At 40.5% G+C, this 23,183-nt stretch overlaps 1 protein-coding gene across 7 annotated transcripts in view; it reads right to left on the bottom strand.

The window, feature by feature from the left end:
• The window catches only part of LOC146363083 (sodium bicarbonate cotransporter 3-like), a 55,720-nt gene that overhangs the window by 25,185 nt on the left and 7,352 nt on the right, over positions 1–23,183 (bottom strand). For 6 of the 7 annotated variants that reach the window (XM_084919606.1, XM_084919605.1, XM_084919603.1 and 3 more), the window contains exons 2-3: positions 2,411–2,492; positions 633–779 (exon numbers count right to left, since the gene is read on the bottom strand). In XM_084919606.1, the coding sequence (XP_084775732.1) occupies positions 633–779; positions 2,411–2,492 (229 nt within the window). Of the gene's footprint in view, positions 1–632; positions 780–2,410; positions 2,493–20,119; positions 20,356–23,183 lie in introns of those variants that run through there. The other variant, XM_084919604.1, reaches the window with a different exon arrangement.

The raw sequence follows: 23,183 nt of genomic DNA on the forward strand, positions 1-23,183 counted from the left end.
CCTGAACACAATGAAGTGTTTTAGTTTGTCATCTCTGTATCACTGTGATAAACTGTTTTTATAAAACGCATCCCAAAAAGTCTACCTCAGAATATTGACACTATAAATGATAAAACCGTGCTTTAAAAATAAAAGTATCTTTTGTTAGTTGCACTGTTACAAGGCTCAATTCAGTCTTTCATCGAGTTCAAAGTACTGCTTGGTTGCTTACGAGTCTTACAGCTGGAATGACGCAGCAACTTCAATCACAAATGCGTACGCACGTCGCTTAAAATGCCAGAGCCTTCAGTCTGTCAGAGGCCGTTCACAGCGGCCTTTAATGCCTTTTAGAGCACTTAAGCTTTTTGTGGATGCTTTACTTAAAGATTTTATGTGGAGTTTTTCTTGCATTCATTATATTACCAGATTCTACCTATTCTAGATTATAGGAGATTCTATTTAATATGTGAAGGAAGCCCATTAGTGTGTGGTAACAGATATATTTTAAGGTTCAAAGGTACACACTAGCTGCAAGCTACAATACTGTGGGATGGGATATAAGAAAACAGAGCAGACTAGAGAAAGAAAAGTTAAAAAAAAATGGCGTGTGATATGGATGAAATTGCAATTATAAGTTCAAAATAGTCGCCAACCATAAGTAGGAGAATCCCTGCCATCTTCCTTCCCCTCCTCGGAATCTCTATTCTTCTTCTTTCTTTGCTTGTGTCCTCTGTGGCGATGCCTCCGCTTACTCTCCCTCCCAAGAGGAACATGGACACCCACGTACACTGCTCTGTGGCCTAGGACAAGTAAAGATGCAATATCTATTGACACACTGTATTACACTGTGACACAGCTTCTAATCTGCAAACACTTTACCAGCACCAATAATTGGATGTGAAAAAGGAGATTCATTGAAATTTTATTAATTAATTATTGTCTGCTTGTATAGGAAATAAAAGGAGGGGAGAAACGCCATTCAACCTCCTTATGCATGTTAACATAATCATTTGTCTGCCAGAGGACACGGTGCAACTTACCTGTTCCCAACACACCTAAATGAGTGAATAAATAACTACACATAACAAATATTATAGAAATCTGTTTATATTTTGTGTATCTGAAAGGAAAGAAAATATTGTTCAATATATGAGGATTTGATTTTTAAATCCTAGCTCAAGTTTAAATGACCACAACTGCTATACATCTTGTTATAATGGATCTACATAAAATTTGCACTTTTTTTCTCTTCGGATAAAGAAGTAAAGATTCTATATCTAGCAAACCTGACAGATTCCAGGTATAACTCCTCGGGTATAACGACAGCATACAGCTCACAAACCACATGTGCAGCAACATTATTTCGTGCATTTTTTCGTGGACAATCCTGACACTGCAACTGTGCAGAGTGGAAATGCTATAGTCATTTCCTGCATGTCGGTAGCTTAAATTTGTAACTTATAGAAAAAAATTCATTAGATTGTGGAGCAGATCTCACGGCACATTTACCATTCAAGTTCTGACTTGAAAAGGTCATCCATGCTCTCATTTCAGACTTCACTACAATAATGCACTTTACACCAACCATCAGTTACTATAAAATGTACAGGCTAGAGTTAATTAAAAATTTAGCTGCCAAGCGTTAAAAACATAGCAAAAGGAGTGATTCTCTTGCATCAGCCAAGTGATTTTAAGATTTTATTGTTGGCTTTTAAAGCTCTACGCTCCTATCAGGCTCCTGCTTCACATCTGCAAGTTGCCGAGCTTATATAGGGATATAAGTGGAATTAAACACTAATATTAAAAAACAGTAAACTATGTTGAAAAAGGTTTACACTGTGAAAGCAGTATCATATTTCCAGGGACACACACATTCAAGAAAAAAGGCAATTAATTTCTTTCTTATTCTTTTGAGAGAATATGGAGGAAAACCATAAACGTGACACCCCACCCCCAGTTTTATCTTCTCCTCATTATTGTTACTGCGACAAAGGAGCCATATTGCAAAAAGACAGCACCCCATTTTCACCCTGCATTTGCTACCAATACCCTTTTCTTTGTAGATGAGTCATCATTCTTTGATCTGAATGGGAGGAGGATTAAAATTAAGAGAAGAGGATTGAGCGTAGGGGACACAAGCACAAGTCTAACAGATGGAGACAAACACCGAGAGCAAAGACAACAGAAAAAAGGCGCAGGAGATGAAAGAGCATGAAGAGAAGGGAAAAAAAATGGACAGCTTAGGTGGACAGAAAGCAGAGGGCTCCAGCGGTGCCTTAAAACTGAGATAATACTGAAAGGAAGTTATAGTTATGGATCCACTTGAAGAAAGAGGCTTTTACTTGAATCTTGAAAGTGTTTCCACCTGATGAGTGCTGGCTTAATCCAAGTTGCAAGAAAAATACTTGTGGTCTGGCAGTTTTAAACTTACTTTCAAAATCGTCTTTCTCATAGTTTGAGAGAGTGGCGAAGCTCGTCTTTCCATGGTCAACAATCGCCTCCTCATCTAGACCCTGACAAAAAAAGAAGAGATAAGAAGCTAAAAGAGAAGGACTCATGGTTTGCATACGAAAAATGTGTATTTTCACATTAGTTATGCATTTTTTGTGTTTTATTTTCCCCATCTTTTATGATTTTTTTAGAAAACTGGACCCTAAAAGCTTTTATGCTTTGATAGATGATCAAGGGACACCTTGCAGGGTTTTAAAGCAGAAATAACAATGTCAGAAAATCACCTGTGAGGTGGGTGAACAAGTTGTTTTTGGATTTGTATATATACCCCATGGTCAATAATGCTGCAGCTTTGCATTTAAGCTCATAAGTACAACAAGCTTTTTGGTTTTACACACAGCTAATAGCTCATTTCCAGACCACTTAACATGGCAGTCAAGAGAATTAACTTTGCCAATGATCTGCACAAAAGTGCAATTAAGGGCACTTAATGAGCAGTAGACAGATAACACATCTCATTTTCCCTCAATGAAATAACATAGTCAAACAGGTTAAATTTAAAGACCAAGTCTTTAACAACCCTGTCCACTGTATAATGCAGGACGGTATCACTTGCTGTTTTATTATCTATGTGCCATTTTCCTCAAACTAATTAGTCTGTATTATACAATATATTAATTGTTGTAGTCCATGCAATTAAGGTTATGTTTCACAGCAACATCAAGAGGCTGGCTGGAGTCATTTTAATAAAAAGAGAACATGACCTTAGTGAACATAATTAGCTTGATATCACTAGCATGGACACAACTAGAGATAAGGATTTTGCAACAGTGAGGACATAAAGCTGTCAGGACACATAAAAACCAAGCCACATATCATTAACATTTCTTTATCAAATAATAGCACCCATAAAATCAGGATTATAGCACAGCAGCACACATTATCACACATGTGCTATACTGGTGAGGACACAACTGCCCCATTGATCGCCCAGAGCATTAATCATTTACCAGTATAGGCATAACCTGAACCTTCAATGTGAAGGCGGCCCAATCTTTACACTAACTTTAAACCAAACCGCACCTCAAAAAATGTGAAATGCTCTCACAAGTGCACAGGTGTAACAAGACAAATTCACACCTAAATAGACAAAAACAACAGACTTGAGAGATGCTTTGCTGGAAAAAGACTGGGTGTGTCTAACACTGGAAAATACCAGGTCACACACATTGTACTGAGGCAACAACCACAACAATAAGGGGGAAAAAAAACAGCAATTTGTCAATTGATTCTCAAATCAAACCCCCAGTGTCACTGTGAATCTATTCGGCAAATCAAACTAGGCAGATCAATTTACTTTAACCATTACACCTCTGAGACACTGCATTTGTGAAGGGGGCACCTCCGACAATTTCAATAACTTCAGCTTATTTGCAAGGGAGAAAATCAACAGAAGATGGGGTTGTCCCGTCATAACAGGAAAATATTACATTTTACATATTACATAAAACATTACATAAATATTACATTTAAGGCTATTAAATAGCTGATTTAAATTTAACAATAGATATAAAAAGACTTCAACATCACAATGTGGCACAGGTTCCTGAGTGCTGTTGTATGTGTCAACTCGCTGAGTGAGAGGTGAAAGTAAGAAAGAGCAGCTTCTGTCAGTGGTTTGACGCTACGCAAATATTGAAACAGTTTCAAACACTTTCAATCAGTTTCACTTTTGACAAAACTAACATTAACTATAAAAAGGTATCGTGATCAGGAAGGAACAGCTTTTTTTAGCCAGACATGCATATAGACTCAAAGAGTGAGCTAATCCTAGCTCTGACTGTCAGGCTGATACAAACCAGAGATACCCAGTATTAGGTCTGAGATAAACCAATCCTTGTAGCTAGGATAATATATTTTCTTTCAGGTTTTTTTTATACAAATAAGGTTGAGCAAAGGATGCAGACTATAGCAACCAAAACTCTTAAGTTAATCTAATTCCTTATTATATTTGTAATATAATTATTTTTCTGCAACTTCACAAATATGTGACCTTCAGTATCTTATGTAAGTCACGCATAACAAGAAAACATTTCAACAAATACAAATCATCTGCTCTCATGCCTTAAGGACAAACACTTTGACGCAATACAATTCCCAATTGGAGGAGCCTTTCAACCCCTTCAGCCAATCACAGAGAGGCACAGCTGCCATGCAGGAGTGAGTGGAAACAAAAGGTGATGCTAGACATATGCTGGAAAGATACACGACACCTGAATGATATCACGGCCTTGTGTGCCACAGCATCTCAGTCATCTCTGCTATTCACACTTAGTTTCTTTCATTTTGATGGAAAGCACATACCCTTCTGCTCTCCCTCGTCCGTTATTGGCCTACTTGTATGAATGCGTCTTTAATGACATTCAGATATCGACACACGTTTCCACCTACAATGAATGATGCCATCTGTGACTGAGCTTGTGTGAGCACTTATAAGTTTGGGAGCTTGCGTGTTTCTCAGTTGTTGGTGAATTTATATGATAATGAGGCACACTGCTCTCTGGCAGTGCCTTGATGGGGAGCAGTAATGATTCAGCGTAGGGAGAAGCACAGCAAGAAATTAATCTGTGTCTCTCTAGTAACTGCTGTTCTTTCCAAACAGCACAGCATGAAGGTTCAGTAAAAGTGACCAACAGTGACTAAACTGGAACGGGTTTCTCCTTGTCAGTCGTGATCAAAAAGTGCCAAGAAATATAACTAAGTGGGTGCCACAGATCCAAGACGGAAGTTTGGCATTTAGCTGTTGACATCCTGTTTTTATATTTATTTGTTTTATTCAGATGTGACTATTTGGAGGAAAAGGTACAGCTAAGGAGATTAGCTAATGCTAGCCGGCCTAGACAAGTTGCATCTATAATTTATTGTGATATTAAATGGAAGGCTGATTTTGGATAGCAAAAAGCAGGCTAAATATATGTACCCAATACCTCCTGGAGAAATTGGACAGCTAACTGTTTTTTGCCAGGTGCAGAAAACCCCCAACTGGGAACCGTGGGTGAGGCACTTTGGTTGCCATGGTAAAGAATATCAACGAAACTAAGGTGTTGCAAATATCTGATCAGCCAGGAGCAAAGACAATGATCCTCCAAGCATTATTTTTCTCATCAGTATTATCTTGTCTGCGGATATCATTTGTTACAGGTATGGACACTAGAGAGTAGCCATATCCAATTCTCCCATATTGTTCTTGTCCCATACTGTAACATCTAGTCCTTTTACTGAATCAGAACTCTGGGGTGATCCAGTGACCGCTGCGAAAGAGCAGCTGACAATCAGGGAAAGACCAGATGACAGACTGGAAAGACTGCTGACAGGAGGGAATAGACCCTAATGGGGCTGGTGTGGGTTAGCACCTCATACCAGCAGGACCCAGTGCTTTTTAGCGTACTTGGGTACACCCAATATTACTACAGAAATCTCAAAGGAAAAGATACCCCTAGGGGTCTCACATTGACACATACTTTTTAAGAAGTAAGTCAAATTGAAGTCCAGAGGCAGGAGAATCCCCACAGTCCTCAGGGTATCAGCACCCCGTTCGAAGTTCATTGTCATACAGACCCCCCCCCCCCCATAGTCTCCTGATTGGAACTCAGTCAAATCCAGCCAGTAGCAGTTCCCAGACTAGAGCTTAGCCAGTGTATAGGAATTTCTTTCACTTATGTATTAATCACGTTATTGTAATGCCTTGGTGCCACTGGATTTTAACATGTCTGACACTCATACTTAAGACAAATGGTAGGGGGCTGTAGTAAGGATGTTGGGGGAAACAGGAACTCCAGAGGACCAGTCTTTTGTCTCTTCGAGGACTCTGGGAAGTAGCAAGGGAGTGTGAACTAGAGCAGGGCGATATGACCAAAAATATTTATCATGATATACATTTCAAAATTTGCGATAACGATATAACTGACGATATAATTGACACTAGACAAAATACTTTACAACTCCTCAACTTTATTGGTGCAAAAAAAAAAAAAAAAAAAAAAAAACCCAAAACCCATCAATGTATTTTCACTTAAACAAGCAGCTGTTTTTGTATGTGCATTAAAGTTATATAAAAATTTAACAGTGCAAATGCAAAATCCTTGCTGACAGTTTAACCAAAAGGCATTTCCAGTGGAAATTGGCCGACATATCCTCAGCATAACCATGTATAATATCCACAAAACTTAAAAAGAGGTTATACACACACAATACGGTAATATTATTTTGAAGCACAGTACGTATCACTCCGCGAGGCGCCTGCCTACGACAGCCGTAATGCTCCGGCAATCCATCCAGCGGTGCGGGTTTGTAGCTTAGCAAAGTCGTACTAAAACATTTGACAGATTTTCGAGCGCCGTGTACCACATAAAATCATTTTGAGGTCAGTAAAGACAACCAGAATTCATACATAAGACACACGGGATTATAAGGGGCACTGTCGATTTTCAGAAAAATCAAAGGATTGATTTTTGTGCCGTATTTTCAAAAAAAGTAATAACGACAGCCCGCTAGCATGCGCTACCAAAAATAGTGCTTTGTTGTGTATCTAAAAGATGAAAGCCAAACCAGTTCCACACCACTGAAGTTGCAGCATTTTTACAAACCAATTCTGGTTCATCAGTTTCATTTAACGATCCGCTTTCTCTCTTCTCATTCTGCGTCGCCGCCATGTGCGTATGTAAACAAAGGCACTGCGCATGCACGTTTTACCCATATTCTATCGCGATATTTCATTTTCTTATCGTTGTCCAACATTATACCGGTATTACCGTGACCGGTATGATATAGCCCAGCCCTAGTGTGAACCTTAAGGTGTGAAACAGCTGTGTACTGCCTTTTGTTCCTGGAGAAGGTATTTAACTGAGAGCCATGCTAGGCTCAGAGAGACTCTGCTGACCCTGCCCCGCGGTCATGCAGGGGCTCCATCAAGCTTGGTTGTCTGTTCTTTGTGTGCTTTGATTAAAGAATGTTAGCTACCGCTCACCGCTCGTCTGCAGGCTTTATTTAAGTGGAAAACTTCCACAACAAAATGGCGACGAGGATGGGATGGTCCGTGTGGTCGCTGAACAATGGTTCCGTGGACGGGCTGATCACCCCTGAGGGAAAAGGTACCTTTGTCCTACCAGCTGTTGAAGCAAAGGAAATGGAGGAGTCACGGAGCCGTGTGTTTTAGCCACCACAGAGACTATCGACTTTGAGGGGACTCCTGCAGATGGGTGAGTTGTAGCTAACTTGTATACCGTCATGGAGAGTTTTTTGTCTGGCCGAGGGGAGAACGCTGGCTGACTCCGGAGTTCGAGTCTCCGGAGGAAAAATCCTGGCGGTTTGAGGCCCCAGGCTTGTGTTGGGTACGGTCCATCACAAGGACAGTGGCTCGCGCACGTTGTTGGGGAGAAGCCGGCCCAGACCTGTGTTCGGTCCAAGTACGTCACAGGGACAGCGGTTCGGGTACACTGTCGGAGTCCATTTCTGCGTACTACAGTGCGCAGAGTGGCGGTGTTCGTTCCTTGGTCCGTAGAAGGCAAGGAACCTCATGGGGGACGCCTCGTGTAGTAATGAGAAGCTGGATCCAGTAAAGCGGCAGGCCTTCCACCAGGCGGCCAGAGACAAAACTCAATACGTGACTGTATGGTAAGAATTGAGTAAATGTGTGGTGTGTAAGATTGCAGAGAATGGTTGTGTGGGAAAAGTTGATGTGTGTGTGTAAAAACAGTGAAAAATGGGGTTCAAAATGTTGAAAATGGGGAACAAAAACAAGGGAAAAAAAAAAAGAGAAAGAATTGTAGAAATGTGTGTAAAAGTTGTTTCCAACGAGTGGGAGAGGGTGGTACTGCAGGCCGCCAGCTCCCCTAGGGTGGACACACGAAAATTTTCTTTTTAAGCAGAATTGTTGATAAAAATAAACAAAAAAAAAATAGGAAGAGGGTTTGGTGTTTTTTTTTTTCAACGTAGAACAACTAAAATGTCTCTGGGTTTTTAAGAAAGGAGAGTTTAGAACCAGAGAGGGGAGACGTGTGGTTTTAAGCAGTGAGAACAATGATCAAAATGTCTCAGTGTGTCACTTGCAGGTGAAGAGCAGACCCGGATCAATTTTCCACGTGCAGCAGTCGGAAGAAAATTATAGGTTAACACCATTAGAAACACTCAAGCCAAGTTTTGGCTGAATTATTTTACAGCTTAACTTCCATGTGTTTGTCACCCTGAGAACACAAGCTCCAAGAATCTCTCCCTGAAGACAAGAAATGCAGTTCCAGAACAACGAGATGGATATCAAGAGCTCACAGCAGTATCCTGAGAAAAGGTCCAGCAGCAGCAGCTGTGCAAGACAGCGGCAGCAAGGAGAAAAATGGCATCATCATGACTGGATGGATGGATGGATGTGCATTTCCAACGAGCTGCAACTTCACTGTGTGTGAATAGACCTTTGAAAAGACTGCTTGAGTTGGACATTTGCCACTTTTGGCGCAAAAATGGCAAAATGAGACAGTGGAAAACACAGGACAAAGCTGAAAGACAACTGACTCTCACTGGACTGCTGCAAGGGGGAGAGATGAGATGAGACCACAGTGGAAGGAGAAGGGGACAACATGGAGGAAGGCGGTTTTAGTGTGGGAAATGAAATTTGGGTTTAGGAAACTGGAAAGAAAAAACGACTGCCTTGCGTGGAGAATTGAAAAGTGTCTGGAGCACCGCAAAGAGGAGAGGTACACAAAAATTACACAAACAGAAAAATGCATTAATCCTACTAACACAAACACACATGCAATGAAGCTCATGAAGACCAAATAGCATTTTAAGCATGCATTTCTGTTACCATCATCTTGTCCGGTTCACTTAGTAGGTTAAGAAGTGATACATAGACTAGTGAACTAGTATTATTTTTGGGGAAGGATGATTGAATCATTGCAGGGGTGAACAGAATGCTGCAGGAGTGTCGGATGAGTGGGGACTAATAGATTATTGAGTTTCTTGTTTCTGATGTGTGGGGGAGGTCTTATCATGACACACATCTGGGTACATGGGGAAAAACAAAAACTCATTATCTAATAGAATATTGCTGTTGTGTGAGGTGTGTGACTGGTGGATGAAAGTTTTGGAGATTTACTGATGCATTTTCTTTTGGTACCACTTTAAACCTGCCAATTAGTTGTGTTTTGATCTATCATTCTAAGAGAGTACGCTTAGACAACTTCTAAAAAGAGGCCTTCACATTTTTATTTTTAACAGTGCACTGAGATTTTTTGTTTGGCAATTTTCTCTTTCTCAAGCAGGCCTGCAAGATCGGAATCGAAAGCGCTACACAACATGTTGATCAATCGCAAGTGAGCTTCTCCAAAATTAAAATGGGCTCGGGAGAAAGCGACTTATTTGGGACAATCAGAAAACAAGTCCTTGCCAAACGGATTCAGCGAGGTAATCCAGTCTAAATTCTTTTTAGACATTGCTGGCAGTAGAAACTTATTGCGTCACGAGAGGTTCTACTGTCAGCAAATAAAAAATGGGGACTGACTATGTAAGATTGCACCTCCACCCAGAGTGACAAAAGGGTGGATGTATGTATGTTTCTTTTTACAGGAGCAGAAAGGTGACAGCAACATCCTGGGTTGCATGGGCTTTTGGGCCGTGCTGACTTAACCTTTTAAATGCCACTTTCTGTGTCTTTGTGAATTTACCAGCGGTGTGTTATTCATGACCTTGTATTGTTTACAGTGCAGAGGTCACTGTGAGAAAGTGTGCATACAGATGCGCTGCGCTAACATCTATATCACTTTTTCCACAGCAAAGGGTTAATCATATGATCTAATCACATGATTTACAGCAGGACACACCACTGGCTAATGTTTTTTCTTACAACAGGGCCTGGAGTGAAGCTACTCCAGGGGAGAAGCCCTGGGAATTTTTAAGAGACAGTGCACAACTTCATTGTGCATGTCCAATTGTGATAAGCTAACATAGGGCAAAAGAGGGTTTTCCGGGAAAGTTTTCATTTTTAAATTGCAGGAACCGTGACATGAGGGATATGAAAGGATTGAGGCGCAGATGCAGACCATGACCAGGAGAGAACACTTCAACAAGACCAGTGAGAAGCAGGGACCATCTGCAGGACAACTGACAAACGACAGTGGGCTGCACCACTGGGCTTCCAAAGGATTGTCACGAGGAGATTTTGAACAGCAAAATCTTAAAATAAAATGAAAGAGTTTCGCCGTTGACGCTGAGGAAGACAACTAAGGTGTACGACGTGCTCTGCCTTAAATCTACAGCCGCGTTGGAACAGAAATCGAGGAATGAAGAGAGCGTGCCAAGCTCCAAAAGTGACAGCGCAAGGAAGATCAGCGTTGGAATTATGACTCTGTAAATGGCACAGACACCAGGAGCCATGACTGTGACTGAGAATGACCACCTAATGCTGTTTCACTTTGCCATGCTAAGTACTTTGACACTCTGGAGAAGACCTTTCCTCTGTATCATTGTTGTTGCCATTTGCATGTGAGAGCTTAAGATTGTGGGGAAGATTAAAGATGAACAAAGGGTGGTGAGAGAACAGAACAGTGAGGATACACAGTGTGAAACTCCTTTAAGTGTACAATAATGTTGATGTGATATACACAATGTCAGGAAAGAAATTCTGGTTTTAATGTGATTCTTGATTTAAGAATCAAAGGGTGGGATTGTATAGGAATTTCTTTCACTTATGTATTAATCACGTTATTGTAATGCCTTGGTGCCACTGGATTTTAACATGTCTGACACTCATACTTAAGACAAATGGTAGGGGGTGTAGTAAGGATGTTGGGGGAAACAGGAACTCCAGAGGACCAGTCTTTTGTCTCTTCGAGGACTCTGGGAAGTAGCAAGGGAGTGTGAACCTTAAGGTGTGAAACAGCTGTGTACTGCCTTTTGTTCCTGGAGAAGGTATTTAACTGAGAGCCATGCTAGGCTCAGAGAGACTCTGCTGACCCTGCCCCGCGGTCATGCAGGGGCTCCATCAAGCTTGGTTGTCTGTTCTTTGTGTGCTTTGATTAAAGAATGTTAGCTACCGCTCACCGCTCGTCTGCAGGCTTTATTTAAGTGGAAAACTTCCACAACACCAGCCACATCCAATATTAGATTCTAGCACAGGGCCCGGCCATTTAATATCAGCCCCTAGCTTAGAGTTTAGCCACCAACAGCTAGCAACACATTTGTGTACAGATGTAAGCCAGCCACAATCAACACCATGTTCCAGCCCAGAGCTCATCCAGAAGCAGCCAACAGAATCTTTGAACACTGAGTCTAGCCAAGCACTGCCAGCAAGGGAAAGGAAGATGGAAGGTAGGAAAGATCAGATTCTGTGGCCCAGATCCAGTGAGAAAAGAAAGTGGGAAACCATTGACTCGGAACTGGCTCTTATACTAGATGAACAAATGGGTCCAGTTTAAAGGAAGTTGGAGAACCTGGGAACCATCATCTACAGCTATGGGGCCGAGCGATTTGGGGTAAAGAACAAGACTCAGAGACAGCAGAAAGGCCCTTTAAACCAGGTAAAGTCCAGGAGACAGCGGGAAATTGACAGATTAGTGAAAGAGAGAAGACAACTGAGGAAACAGTGGAGGAGGGCCTATGAGACAGAATGGGAGGAACTCACTGCCCTGCAGGAGGAAATAAGGCAACAACTTACTAAGCTGCGAAGAGCAGAACACTCAGATGACAACGTAAGAAGAAAGAACGGACAAGGACCCTTTTCTACAGCAACCCATACAACTTTGTTAAGGGCCTTTTTGTCGAAGAGAAGAGCGGGTGCCTCAAAATGCCCATAAAAGACCTGGAAGATCATCTGAGGAAAACTTACTCTGAGGATCGGAGGCATGAGCCAGTTACCATTCCAAGTGATATGCCGCCTATCCAGGCACCTGAACACCAAATGGACATAAGACCGCCTACATGGAGTGAAGTGGAGAAGGTAGTGAAGCAGGCAAGAGCAGCATCAGCCCCAGGACCTAATGGCATCTCATATAGGCTAAATAAAAACACCCCACAAGTTCTCAAATACCTGTGGAAGCTGATGAAGGTAGTGTGGCAGAAAGGAGTGATTCCAAAGGCTTGGCGAAAAGCACGAGGTATTCTGATCCCTAAGGAGAAGAACTCCTCATCCATCAGCCAGTTTTGCAGATCAGCCTGCAGAACTTAGAGGGAAAGATCTTCAGTGTCTTGGCCCAAAGATTATCTACTTTCCTACAAAGAAACAACTATATTGACACATCAGTGCAGAAGGCTGGCATCCGGGGCTTCTCGGGATATCTGGAATATGCCAGCATCATCTGGCACCAGATTCAAACTGCCAAGAAAGAACAAAGAGACCTTCATGTGGTCTTTTTAGAACTTGCCAACGCCTTTGGGTCAGTTCCGCACAAGATCTTGTGGACGGCTTTCAACTATTTCAGCGTACCAAACCATATCACAGGACTGGTCAAGACCTACTTTCAGGATTTACAGTTTTGTGTGACAGCTGAGAACACCACCACAGTCTGGCAGCACCTGGGAATTGGAGTTATGGTAGGCTGCACGATTTCCCCTCTGGGATTTATCATGGCAATGGAGTTGATCATGCGGGAATCTCGGTGGGTAGTGGGAGGTGAAAGACTCAAGAGTGGCCTTTGTCTTCCTCCCATTGGAGCCTACATGGATGACATGACCATCATTACAACAACAAAACCATGTACTAGGCCATTGCTACAGAAGCTCCAGGAAAACATAGAATGGGCAGGAATGGAGTTTAAGCCAAGTAAATCTCACAGCATCTGCATCATAAAAGGAAAGCTGACAGCCGAGCAATTCTGTATCGGTGGAGAACCAATTGCTCTCTGGCATCGTGACATGGTAGGTCACGTCCAACAGGGCAGAGGAGGATTTGGTCTTGGAGCAGTAACACCTCAGTGGCAACTGAACATTGAAAAATGGTGGTGAAGGAGGTGCGTCGACAGGAGGAAACAGCCAGACATGCGAGAGCCGTAGCCCTGGCCAAGCAGGGCCACTGGATGAATTGGGAGAGTGTGGAAAAGAGGAAATCTGGGGAATGGAGTCTAATAGACTAAGTTTCGTCATCAACGCTCAACCTTTCAGGAACCAAGAGGATCGTCGGCTTTCATCAACATTTGTCCGGGAGGGAGACAAGTCAAGGGCAAGCCCCTCAACCCCGGACCTGGGCCTGCTGAAGGTTGCCAGGGATTGGCAGATGCAAGTGGACTTGGATCAGAGGCAAATTTTTCCCACAGGGATTGTAACAACTACTCTGCGACCAGACCTCGTCCTTTGGTCTAGCGCCCAAAAACTTGCATACATCATTGAGCTGACGGTACCATGGGAGGAAGCAATTGAGGAAGCATTTGAGCGTAAGAAGCTATGGTATGACAACTTGGCAGCTGAGGAGGATGGACAGAGGCTGGAGGATCAAGGTGCGCCCGGTGGAAGTGGGGTGCAGGGGCTTTGTTGCCAGTACAACAGCAAAATTGGTAAGAGAGATTGGGATCAGAGGACAGGCGCAACGGCAGGCTATAAGAGAATTAGCTAACACTGCTGAGAGGACCAGTCACTGGCTAAAAAGGGCTGACATCATTTGGGCAGCTAAGGCAGTAAGCTAACCGCGAGAGAAAAAAATATATATATATATATATTCCGCTCTTCTCCCCTCTGCTCTTGTTCCCTTTTCTGGGAGGGAGTGGGAAGGTAGAGCGTACCTCCTGATCCGGCGGGGAGGTGTGGGACGCCAGATTGGGCGCCCCCCTTCCGGCTCTCCCCTCTGCTCTCTCCTATCTTGTCCTTTTGTTTTACTTCTCTCTATCACCTTTTCTATCCCTTTGAGGAAGTTACCTCTTTAGCATTTATAGAGCCTAAGTATTATTTCTCAGTTGCAGTGAATAGATAGGAGAAAATAAACTGTACAAAACTAAACAGAAGAAAGAAGAAGAGAAATAACAATTTAATATAAACCAGTGACACACTCCGGGGCCTGATCAACCCTGGCAGGGCCTCCTTGGATGAGGGTGTCTAGTGATAATTGTCGAAGCACCCAATGAATCCAAGGTCCACTACTGACGATGTGTCCAAATTTCAATATGATAATCTAGATCAGATCTCTAATCCCTAAACCTAATCAAGGGGAAAAAAAGATGGCAGATTAGCTTGGGCAAAAGACCAAAAGTTGAGACATACAACAATGTGTGCTGCTGGTAAGTTTCTGGGCTGTCTTTCCTCATAACAGCCATCCTTCAAGATTCTCTCCATTTAAAGCAATGCATTATCAGGGACTGTAACATCTAGTCCTTTTACTGAATCAGATTCAGCAATTTTATAGGTTGCACACAGATCAGCTGTCTATTTGTTTGTTTGTGTCAAAAACTTTATAGCTGTTAATTACCTGAAAAAAAAAAAAAAGCACTATATGCAGTGATCAGCGTGGAAGTGAGGGTCTCTATCTGATAGTGTCGCTAGAATTTTTAGCATCTTGCAAAAAAAAGGCGCTCCAATTAAAAACTTGATACCATAATATGATGGTACTGTGCTTTTTGGACAAAGGAAGAAAACCTTTCAGTTTAATAAGCCGGCTAAATAACCAGCACCCTGAAAGGATCAAAGTATTCAAGGTAAATGAGGTTTGATTTAACTTCCAACAACATTTTTAATATTATTATATTTTCAGTATTATCCTTCTTATGTTATCCTAAAAATCATCTTACTTTTTTTCTTTTGACAAAGCTGACATTACTGTTATACAATCAGCATGTTCCAAAGGCCAATATGTTTATAACAGCTAACATTTTTAAAATGCTTAAGCTAGCATAATGTTATATATGCTATACCTCATGGAAATTATAGAAGAGTATTAAGAAACCCCTTCAGTCTTTCAACAAAATATCTTTAGATATACATTAACAAATAGTCTTCCACTGCTATGTCAGTGATTTAATATGACCTTTTAATAATTATATTTTGAATTTAGAATTTCTGTAAAATGGCGTCCCTATTGCAGACTTGCCTTGAGAGACTTTACTTTACTCCACACCTACACATGAGCCCTTCAGGCAGACTTCAAACGGATGTCAGAGAACTATAACTGGGCACAATACCCGTGCATGGGTCTGCAGCTGTTCGTGTCTACAACCAAGTGTAATAACTGCCTAAAGGGATGCCAATTAGTCTCTTGTGGCCATTTGAGGCCACTAAAGACCATTTGTGGAACCTTTCATGTTAGTACATATGTGTGATGGCTTAATTTTTCATCCCCAGAGGCTTATGCTTAGCAAACAAAAGACGGCTAACATTTTGGTGTAACAACCAAACTAGATGATAAATCTGTAGTGTAAAAGACCTTAAAGTCACCTTTTAAAGGTCAAGAGCTACATTGCAATTCATTTCAACAGTGAGCTTCATTTAAAAAATCCAAATCTTGTAATACAATAAAAGGCACTCCACTTCTGTATTTAGAATTACTATAAATTTTCAAAGCAAATGAAAAGATATTTTTCAGATTGAATATGAAATCTAACTAGCATAAAATGTGAGATATTAATTTATGAAGAACTGTCTCAAAAATTATATTAAATAATTATGGTAGCAGTCTAGTTAACACTATGGATGCCACTGTCTTCAGGAATCACATGAACCAATGTTTACAAGCAAGGCATGTGAAGCTATTTGGCTCATACATTATAATAAAATCTGTTAATTTTACTGCATAAACTACAGTTTGTATACAAACCCACTTTGTCATGCATTCAGAGTATGTTGTTTACTGTTACATGCATGTTAGTGTGTTAAACATGTCTTTGGTGCCCTCGACCTTGCGTTGCTTGGTACAATTTAAGAACCCATGATGCAACATGTCACATAGCTTTCTCGAAAATAAACCCCACACTGTCAATCACAATCCCCAGGCTGGGAGGCGAGGGGGTTTATTCCTCCTCCAGCTCAACCACAGCTGTGCTTTGTAGCCATAATGACCAGTGTCACTGAGGAGGACTCAGAGACCAGAAGAGTAGACAGCTGAGTGAAAAAAGCCACTATATAATGTCATCAGTGTAGGGGTGTTAACAGAAGACAGATGTGTTTCTGGCTGCATCTGGCCACCATACTATAGCGTAAAGTTCTTTATCATTAAAATAAAAATGTGTGCAGTCTATAAGAGTCTAAAAGCAAAGCAACTTCAGCTTCTTTTGCTTCAGTTTTGAAACAATAAACAATATAAATCCAATATTTCATCCAGCTAGGTGATGCTGGTCATCATCCAGCTCAATAATTAACAAAGCTGCTAGTAAAGATTTGATGATTTATCGGTTATGAATATCTATCAAATCGCATTTTACCATTTCTAACTCTTAACAATAAAAGGCTGGTATGGTGTGTTGTGTGTTTACATGGTAATATCACCAATGTGCAGTCAGTTTTATGGACGAGTGGAGATTTACAGCTCACATGATGTTTTAAGAGTAAACAAAAGCCATTTGTGTCGATTCAATAAGCTAGGCACACAATCTGTATGAACTCACCATTTAGAAGGGGATTTATCAAAAGGTAAAATAAAGGCGAAATGTACCAGCAAATATTCATTTATTGTTCAAGATTTTCTTTTAGGAAATTAGGGTGACTTACACACACACACACACACACACACACGCGCGCGCGCACACACACGCGATCAAGATGTAAATACAATACAACAGCATTTGCTAAACATTGGTTAGTTGTGCTCTATATTAATATTTTACTGTAATGTTTACCTTAAATTGCACTTCCAGCCTCAGTTGAATTAGAATATTGGACACATTGTTTGAACTAACACACTGCATTTGTTTTGTGCAAATGTTACTAATGTGACTAATGACAAAAAAAATATCTTTTTAATCCTTGAAACTTATTAAAAGTAGCACGAGTTTAAAAACTAAACTCCTCAGTAACAAAACACCAATGGAACTAGCAAACAAATTAATCTAATTAACAGATTACTAAAAAAAAGAAGTCTTCTCATTCTATTTGATTCATTGCTTCACTTTAAGCCGTCAACAAATTTAAGCTAATTTCATCATTAACAACGTGTAGGCTGACCTCATTTCTTTTACTGTGTTTGTGAGGGAGTAAAATAACGGCTCAGCTGCCAAACACCTCTTCAGCAAAACAGACAGTGAATGAAACAACAACCCAACAACACAACAGACCTTGTTCCGTCTAATCTTAGTTCTTTGCCAACCCTGCTGTACTGGGATCTGATCCAAAGAAGAGGAAATGACGCAAGAGTACATAGTGAGAAACCTGTCCCCAGAATACTATCTCTGTCTTACAAATGCAGCTTATAGATGACAATGTATACTGCCGATTTGTCTCAAATTATAACACCATAGCACAAATATTAAATATAAATAAATATATTCTGATTGGGATAATAAAATTAGAGACGCATAAAATTGAGACAGATGGCTGCTTAAAAAAAAGTGGGCTCCATGATACAGTATGCCAATGAGGCACAACATTGTGACCCTGTCTGCCTAACAGGTTTTTAATAGTGTAAGTATTTAACTTGATATATCTCTAACAGTAGTGATGTTATTTTGGCCAGTACCTCCTGTATTTATACACACTGATATTGTGCATGTATGCATGTATGTATGTGTATGTATATATATATATATATTTATTAATTTATTTATTCTTGTACTTGGTTTCTTTTAGTTTTTTAAAAAAAGTCCTGAATTTCCATTTGCCCCCCAAATGTTTTGATGAAAACTAATGTAACCATAGACCACTACCTTATACATTGTTCTCTTTTCTCTTTGCGAGAGTAGAGATAAGGGAGGATAAGGGACCCTCTAGTGGTCTTTTCAGTGAGTGCACGCATGAAGTCCGATCACAAAGTTCAGTGACCATTGAAAAAAAAGAATGCACGATTTACATTTGGCCAGTATCTACTTCAAGGTCACCTCCTTGTTCACTTCTTGGCTCCTTCCAGTGGTGCTGCCATCTTCAGACATCTCCTTTAAAGTCCCATTCTGATTACTCTCACTTATACATCTGCTATGTGTACTGGATCTTGTGTGCTATGTAAAAATCACAACCATTCAACTAACTTAAACACAAAGCAAGACTGCAAGTTGACAAAAAGTCATATTGGTCATGTGACGGGTGAAGATTGCGTTGGCAGCCAAAAATTGCCACCTTTTCAATGCACAATGAAGAGTGACATGGGCCACAGTACAAGTAGTTTGAAATGAATGACCTCTAGAATTATACAATGATCATCTTACCATGAGGGAAAAATTCATAGCAACCCTCTAAATAGTAAGAAATAGACGCTTTCGGACTTTAACACTGTGGACCTGTCTACCTAAAACTGCTATTTGGGTGGTAGTTAGAGACCCAGCTCTTATCACAAGGTTCACAAAGAAACAACCGGAGAATCTTGTAAAGTGTCAGTCATTTCAGAAATGTTTACATGAAGAGTTTTATACAGTAGGAACAAATATGACTGATTAACTGTAAGACTTGGTGGTTTTGCATAGCGCCAAGACATCAACAGCAAATCCTTAGATCTCTTTAGTTACATGATGGCAGCTCCATAGATCTCAGTTGCTTGTACTTGGCATGTTCCTCAGTGAACCACTATCTGCAGGCAACTCCAATCTTGATTAGGATCATCTCACAAACTTTTTTATTTCAAAGATTATTTGACTTGGTCACTGGAGATTAAAAATTTGCTTTTTAAACCTTAAAATGTCTTGTTTTCACATCCCAATTTGTCAATGTTCACTGAATATGAATATTTAAAAGGATATTCCATACCTTAACATCCATTAATGTTTATTAATAGACACCTAATATTTCCTAACACCTCTAGTTAAATCATGTTATTTGAAGCCCTGGATGGATAGTAAATTGAAAAACCAACAGCTTTTATGGATGGAACAAACACCCCCATTTATGCAGAGCCTGCAAACACAGACACATTAAAAAAATAAATAAATAAAAATTAATGTAAATATAGTCTCTCTCTGTATCATAAATGCTTTCCTCCCTCTGTGCATCCAACCCAGTTTAACGACCCCCTTTTTACTAATTGCTCAGAGTATCATTTTTTGCAATATATTCTTTTATCCAGATTGCGGAAAACCAGCATTTCAATTAATTTCCCTTCAGTCAATAAACATTATCTCTATTGACAACATGCTCCTTGTTTGGATCCTGCTACCTCCTCCTTTCCCTGACAGTACTTTTCCTCTCTCCTCTCTTGCTTCCTATTCTCCTTGTCCCGCTCCTTAAAGCAGCCATGACTGTCTGTCTTTCTCTCATTCGTGCTGCTTGAGGCCATTAAAACAGTAGGAAGGAAATAATTCCATTTCAAGAGGCATATCCCATGAGATAACAGCCGCTTGCCCCCTCAAACACCTTATCCCCGTCATCCTCACACCTCTGCCTTTCTCATTCTGGTCAAATGTACGGACCACCTGCCCCATTCATTTGCACAGACCACTACACCGCTGCACCGCAGAAGAACACAACCAGAAAAACCAACATCAATACAAACACACAGCATAAATGCAGCAAATTCAGAGCTGCTGGATCAAGAGCATACCGTGACAGTAAGGAACACAAACACAAATACACACAGGATCAGACGTACCGTGAGCACATGTTCCCCTTCGTTCTGTTCATCCATTTAGACTAAAACATCCACAAAGCAAAGGCACCAGGGATGTTCACCAGTTCTGTCTGACGTTATCTATGCTATAGAAGGAGCTACGCGCGGCGGTGTCGCACTCGTCTGTTCCCTCTTCCTCGGCTCATCTCTTTATACAGAGGGAGGAAGGGAGAGAGGGAGCGAGCTGCTTCAGAACACACAGTGCTCTGCTCTACCCTGTCAGCCCGCTCTTTGCACAGCAGCCAATCCCACCATGCCTCTATGAATATTTTATTTGCCCAGCCAAGAGCTTAAAAACACACTCACACACCATCACACAGAGGACACATACACACATTTCGAGGACATACAAATGCTCACCCGCTGAGGTATTCAGGTCACAAATTAGGAGACACCACCAACACAGATAAATAGAAACAAGCACACGTGTGGGCTCGGCATTCCTCACTGGGTGCAACGGACTGAAAAAGGGCAAACTGCTGTGTATTCAAATCATCGAGATTCCAAATGCCTTTGACATTCAAAATCCTTATCATAGCTTCAAGGTTGGTCATGTTTTTCAACAACCTGTAATTTAGCAAGGAACTGTGACCCATTTGTTCCTTGTATATAACAAACGTGCTTATGATCAGGGCAAAAGACCATAATTCTGAAACCTGAGCAGCAATAAAAGGGTCTATTTTTTAATTCAAGGAAGCCTATCCACACCAGAGATACCCTATTAAAAGTTTAAACTAGACTAACCACAAAACCATAATGGCAAAGTGAAGCCAAACTTAAAATTTAATTATGTATCATAAAAAGGGATTTAAAGTACACATGAAAGCAAATAGAAAGAGTGACATCTAATGGCTGAACCTACACTGAGTTGATGTTAAGGGAAATGAGAACATGAGATTTTGCAAAACTGAACTCACAGCAACATCCAGCAGTGTCGCGCAGCATAATCGTTTTTAGGAGAGGCATAAGCTTAAAATCGGGCAACAAGTAACATATATTCTTATATTAGAGTTGCCATAATTATTTAACTGTTTGGTACCTGCGAAAAACAAAAAGAAAAACACCCACCAGTTCCCAGTTCTTGAGGAAATATAAACAGCACATTTATGACATTTAGGTCACCTGTTCAATTTCTTTTTAAGGTAAACACCTAATTAGCCAATTATATAGCAGCAGGTCAATGCATTTAAGAATATAGGCATGAAGATGTGGTCTAGATGTAGAGCATCAGAACGGGGAAGAAAGGTCATTTAAGTGACTTTGAACGTGGCATGATTGTTGGTGACATTCTGAGCTGAGCATTTTCAGAAGCTGCTAATCTGCTGGGATCTTCCTTCACAACCATTTCTAAAGGTTAACAGGTAGTGATCGTAAAAAAGAAAATATCCAGTGAGCGAGTTGACAATTATTTGTTCATGGCAGAGGTCAGACAAGAGTGGCCAGATTGCTTTGAGGTGATAGGAAGACGAAGTAACTCAAATAACCACTCATTACAACCAAGGTATGCAGAATAGCATTTCTGTTAAAACTTCAGGCAGATGGGAAGAAGGCAGCAGAAGACCACACCACAACTAAGAACAGGAAACTGAGGCTTCACAGTTCACATGGGCTTACAAAAGCTTAACAATAGAAGATGTGAAAAACTTACTGAAATCTAGATGGTAAGTCAACAGATCAGGCTGCTGCTGTTAGTGTAATGGCCTCGGTTATATTTTTTTGGCACATTTTGAGCCCCTTAAAAGGTGGTCAATTAGTACTAAACACAACAGCCTACCTGAGTATTTTAGTTAACTATGTCCATTCCTTTTTTGCCACAGTGTACCCACTGCTTCCAGGAGGATAACTCACCATGTCACAAATCAAACGATCTTAAACTTATTTCTTGAACATAATGAGTTCACTGTACTCAAATGGCCTCCACAGTCATGAGATCTCAATCCAAGAGAGCACAGAAGACGTGTAACAGGAGATTCAAATCATGGGAATTCTCTGAGGAATCTGTGTTTTCAGCATCTGATTGAATCTGTGCCACGAAGAATTAAAGGTGTACCTAATAAATTCTCCAGCTGTATTTGTCATTTCTGTGTCACATGTCAAATGTTGAACATTTCTGCCTGTCATGACATTGCTTTCTACCCCCATGTCAGCTTTACAACTGTAAGGTCCGTCTCTTAATCACTTATCTCATTGAATTAAGAAAAAATAGCTTCTTACTCTTTTCAAGTGTGAGAACATGTTTTTGTTTTGTTTTTTTCAATTCTATTTAAATGCATAAAATTATCATATAAAACAGTTACTTTCCTTGCTAGAAAGTTGTCGAGGAGACATTCAAGACAGCCTGCCCAACTTTCATTTTTGTGTTCCTGTTCACCCTAGATTAGATTGCCAAATGGAGTGGTGCCTATATACTGCTTTTCTCCTGGAACTGGGGACTAAAATCACTTTTTACTACAAGCCTCATTTACCCAATAACATAAAGTTTTCAGTGCTTAAAATGCTGCTTTTTTGTGTCAGTTTAAAAACACAAAATGTGAAAGAATTTGATTTTCTACTACAAATAAATGCAAAAGGCATCAATTAATTCCTATGCTAATCAACACTACAAAGTCTAAGCATACTGCTTACTAAAAGAGAAAAGTAATTAAAAAAAATCAACTCCCCATACTGACTAAATCAAAGGAATATTTGGGACTGTTTTTCTTGGAAATCTTCAGGTTTACTATCCATTAAAATTATTCATTTTCTTGTCGGTTTGTTATGGAATCACCTAATTTCTTTAAGCTTTTCTATGATTTCTGCTTCTAAGAAAGAAAGAACCTCTGAGACACAGAATTTACTCAACCCAGGGTAGTGCTGGATCAGGAAGCTTAGCTGGATCAAGCTGATCTAAGAGCCAATTTTAGACCAGTCTACCACTCAAGACCAGTGGAACAAGTCTTTGTGATCCTGACCCAAGCAGGCAATTCTTTTTTCTTTCATTCTTCATTCTTTCCTTCTAACTATAACAGGATGGCAAACACCCCTGTCATCACAGGGTGCTTGGTCT

This window comes from Perissodus microlepis, chromosome 22 (genome assembly GCF_051167445.1).
Source record: "Perissodus microlepis isolate ML-2025 ecotype Zambia chromosome 22, ASM5116744v1, whole genome shotgun sequence".
Taxonomy (NCBI): domain Eukaryota; kingdom Metazoa; phylum Chordata; class Actinopteri; order Cichliformes; family Cichlidae; genus Perissodus; species Perissodus microlepis.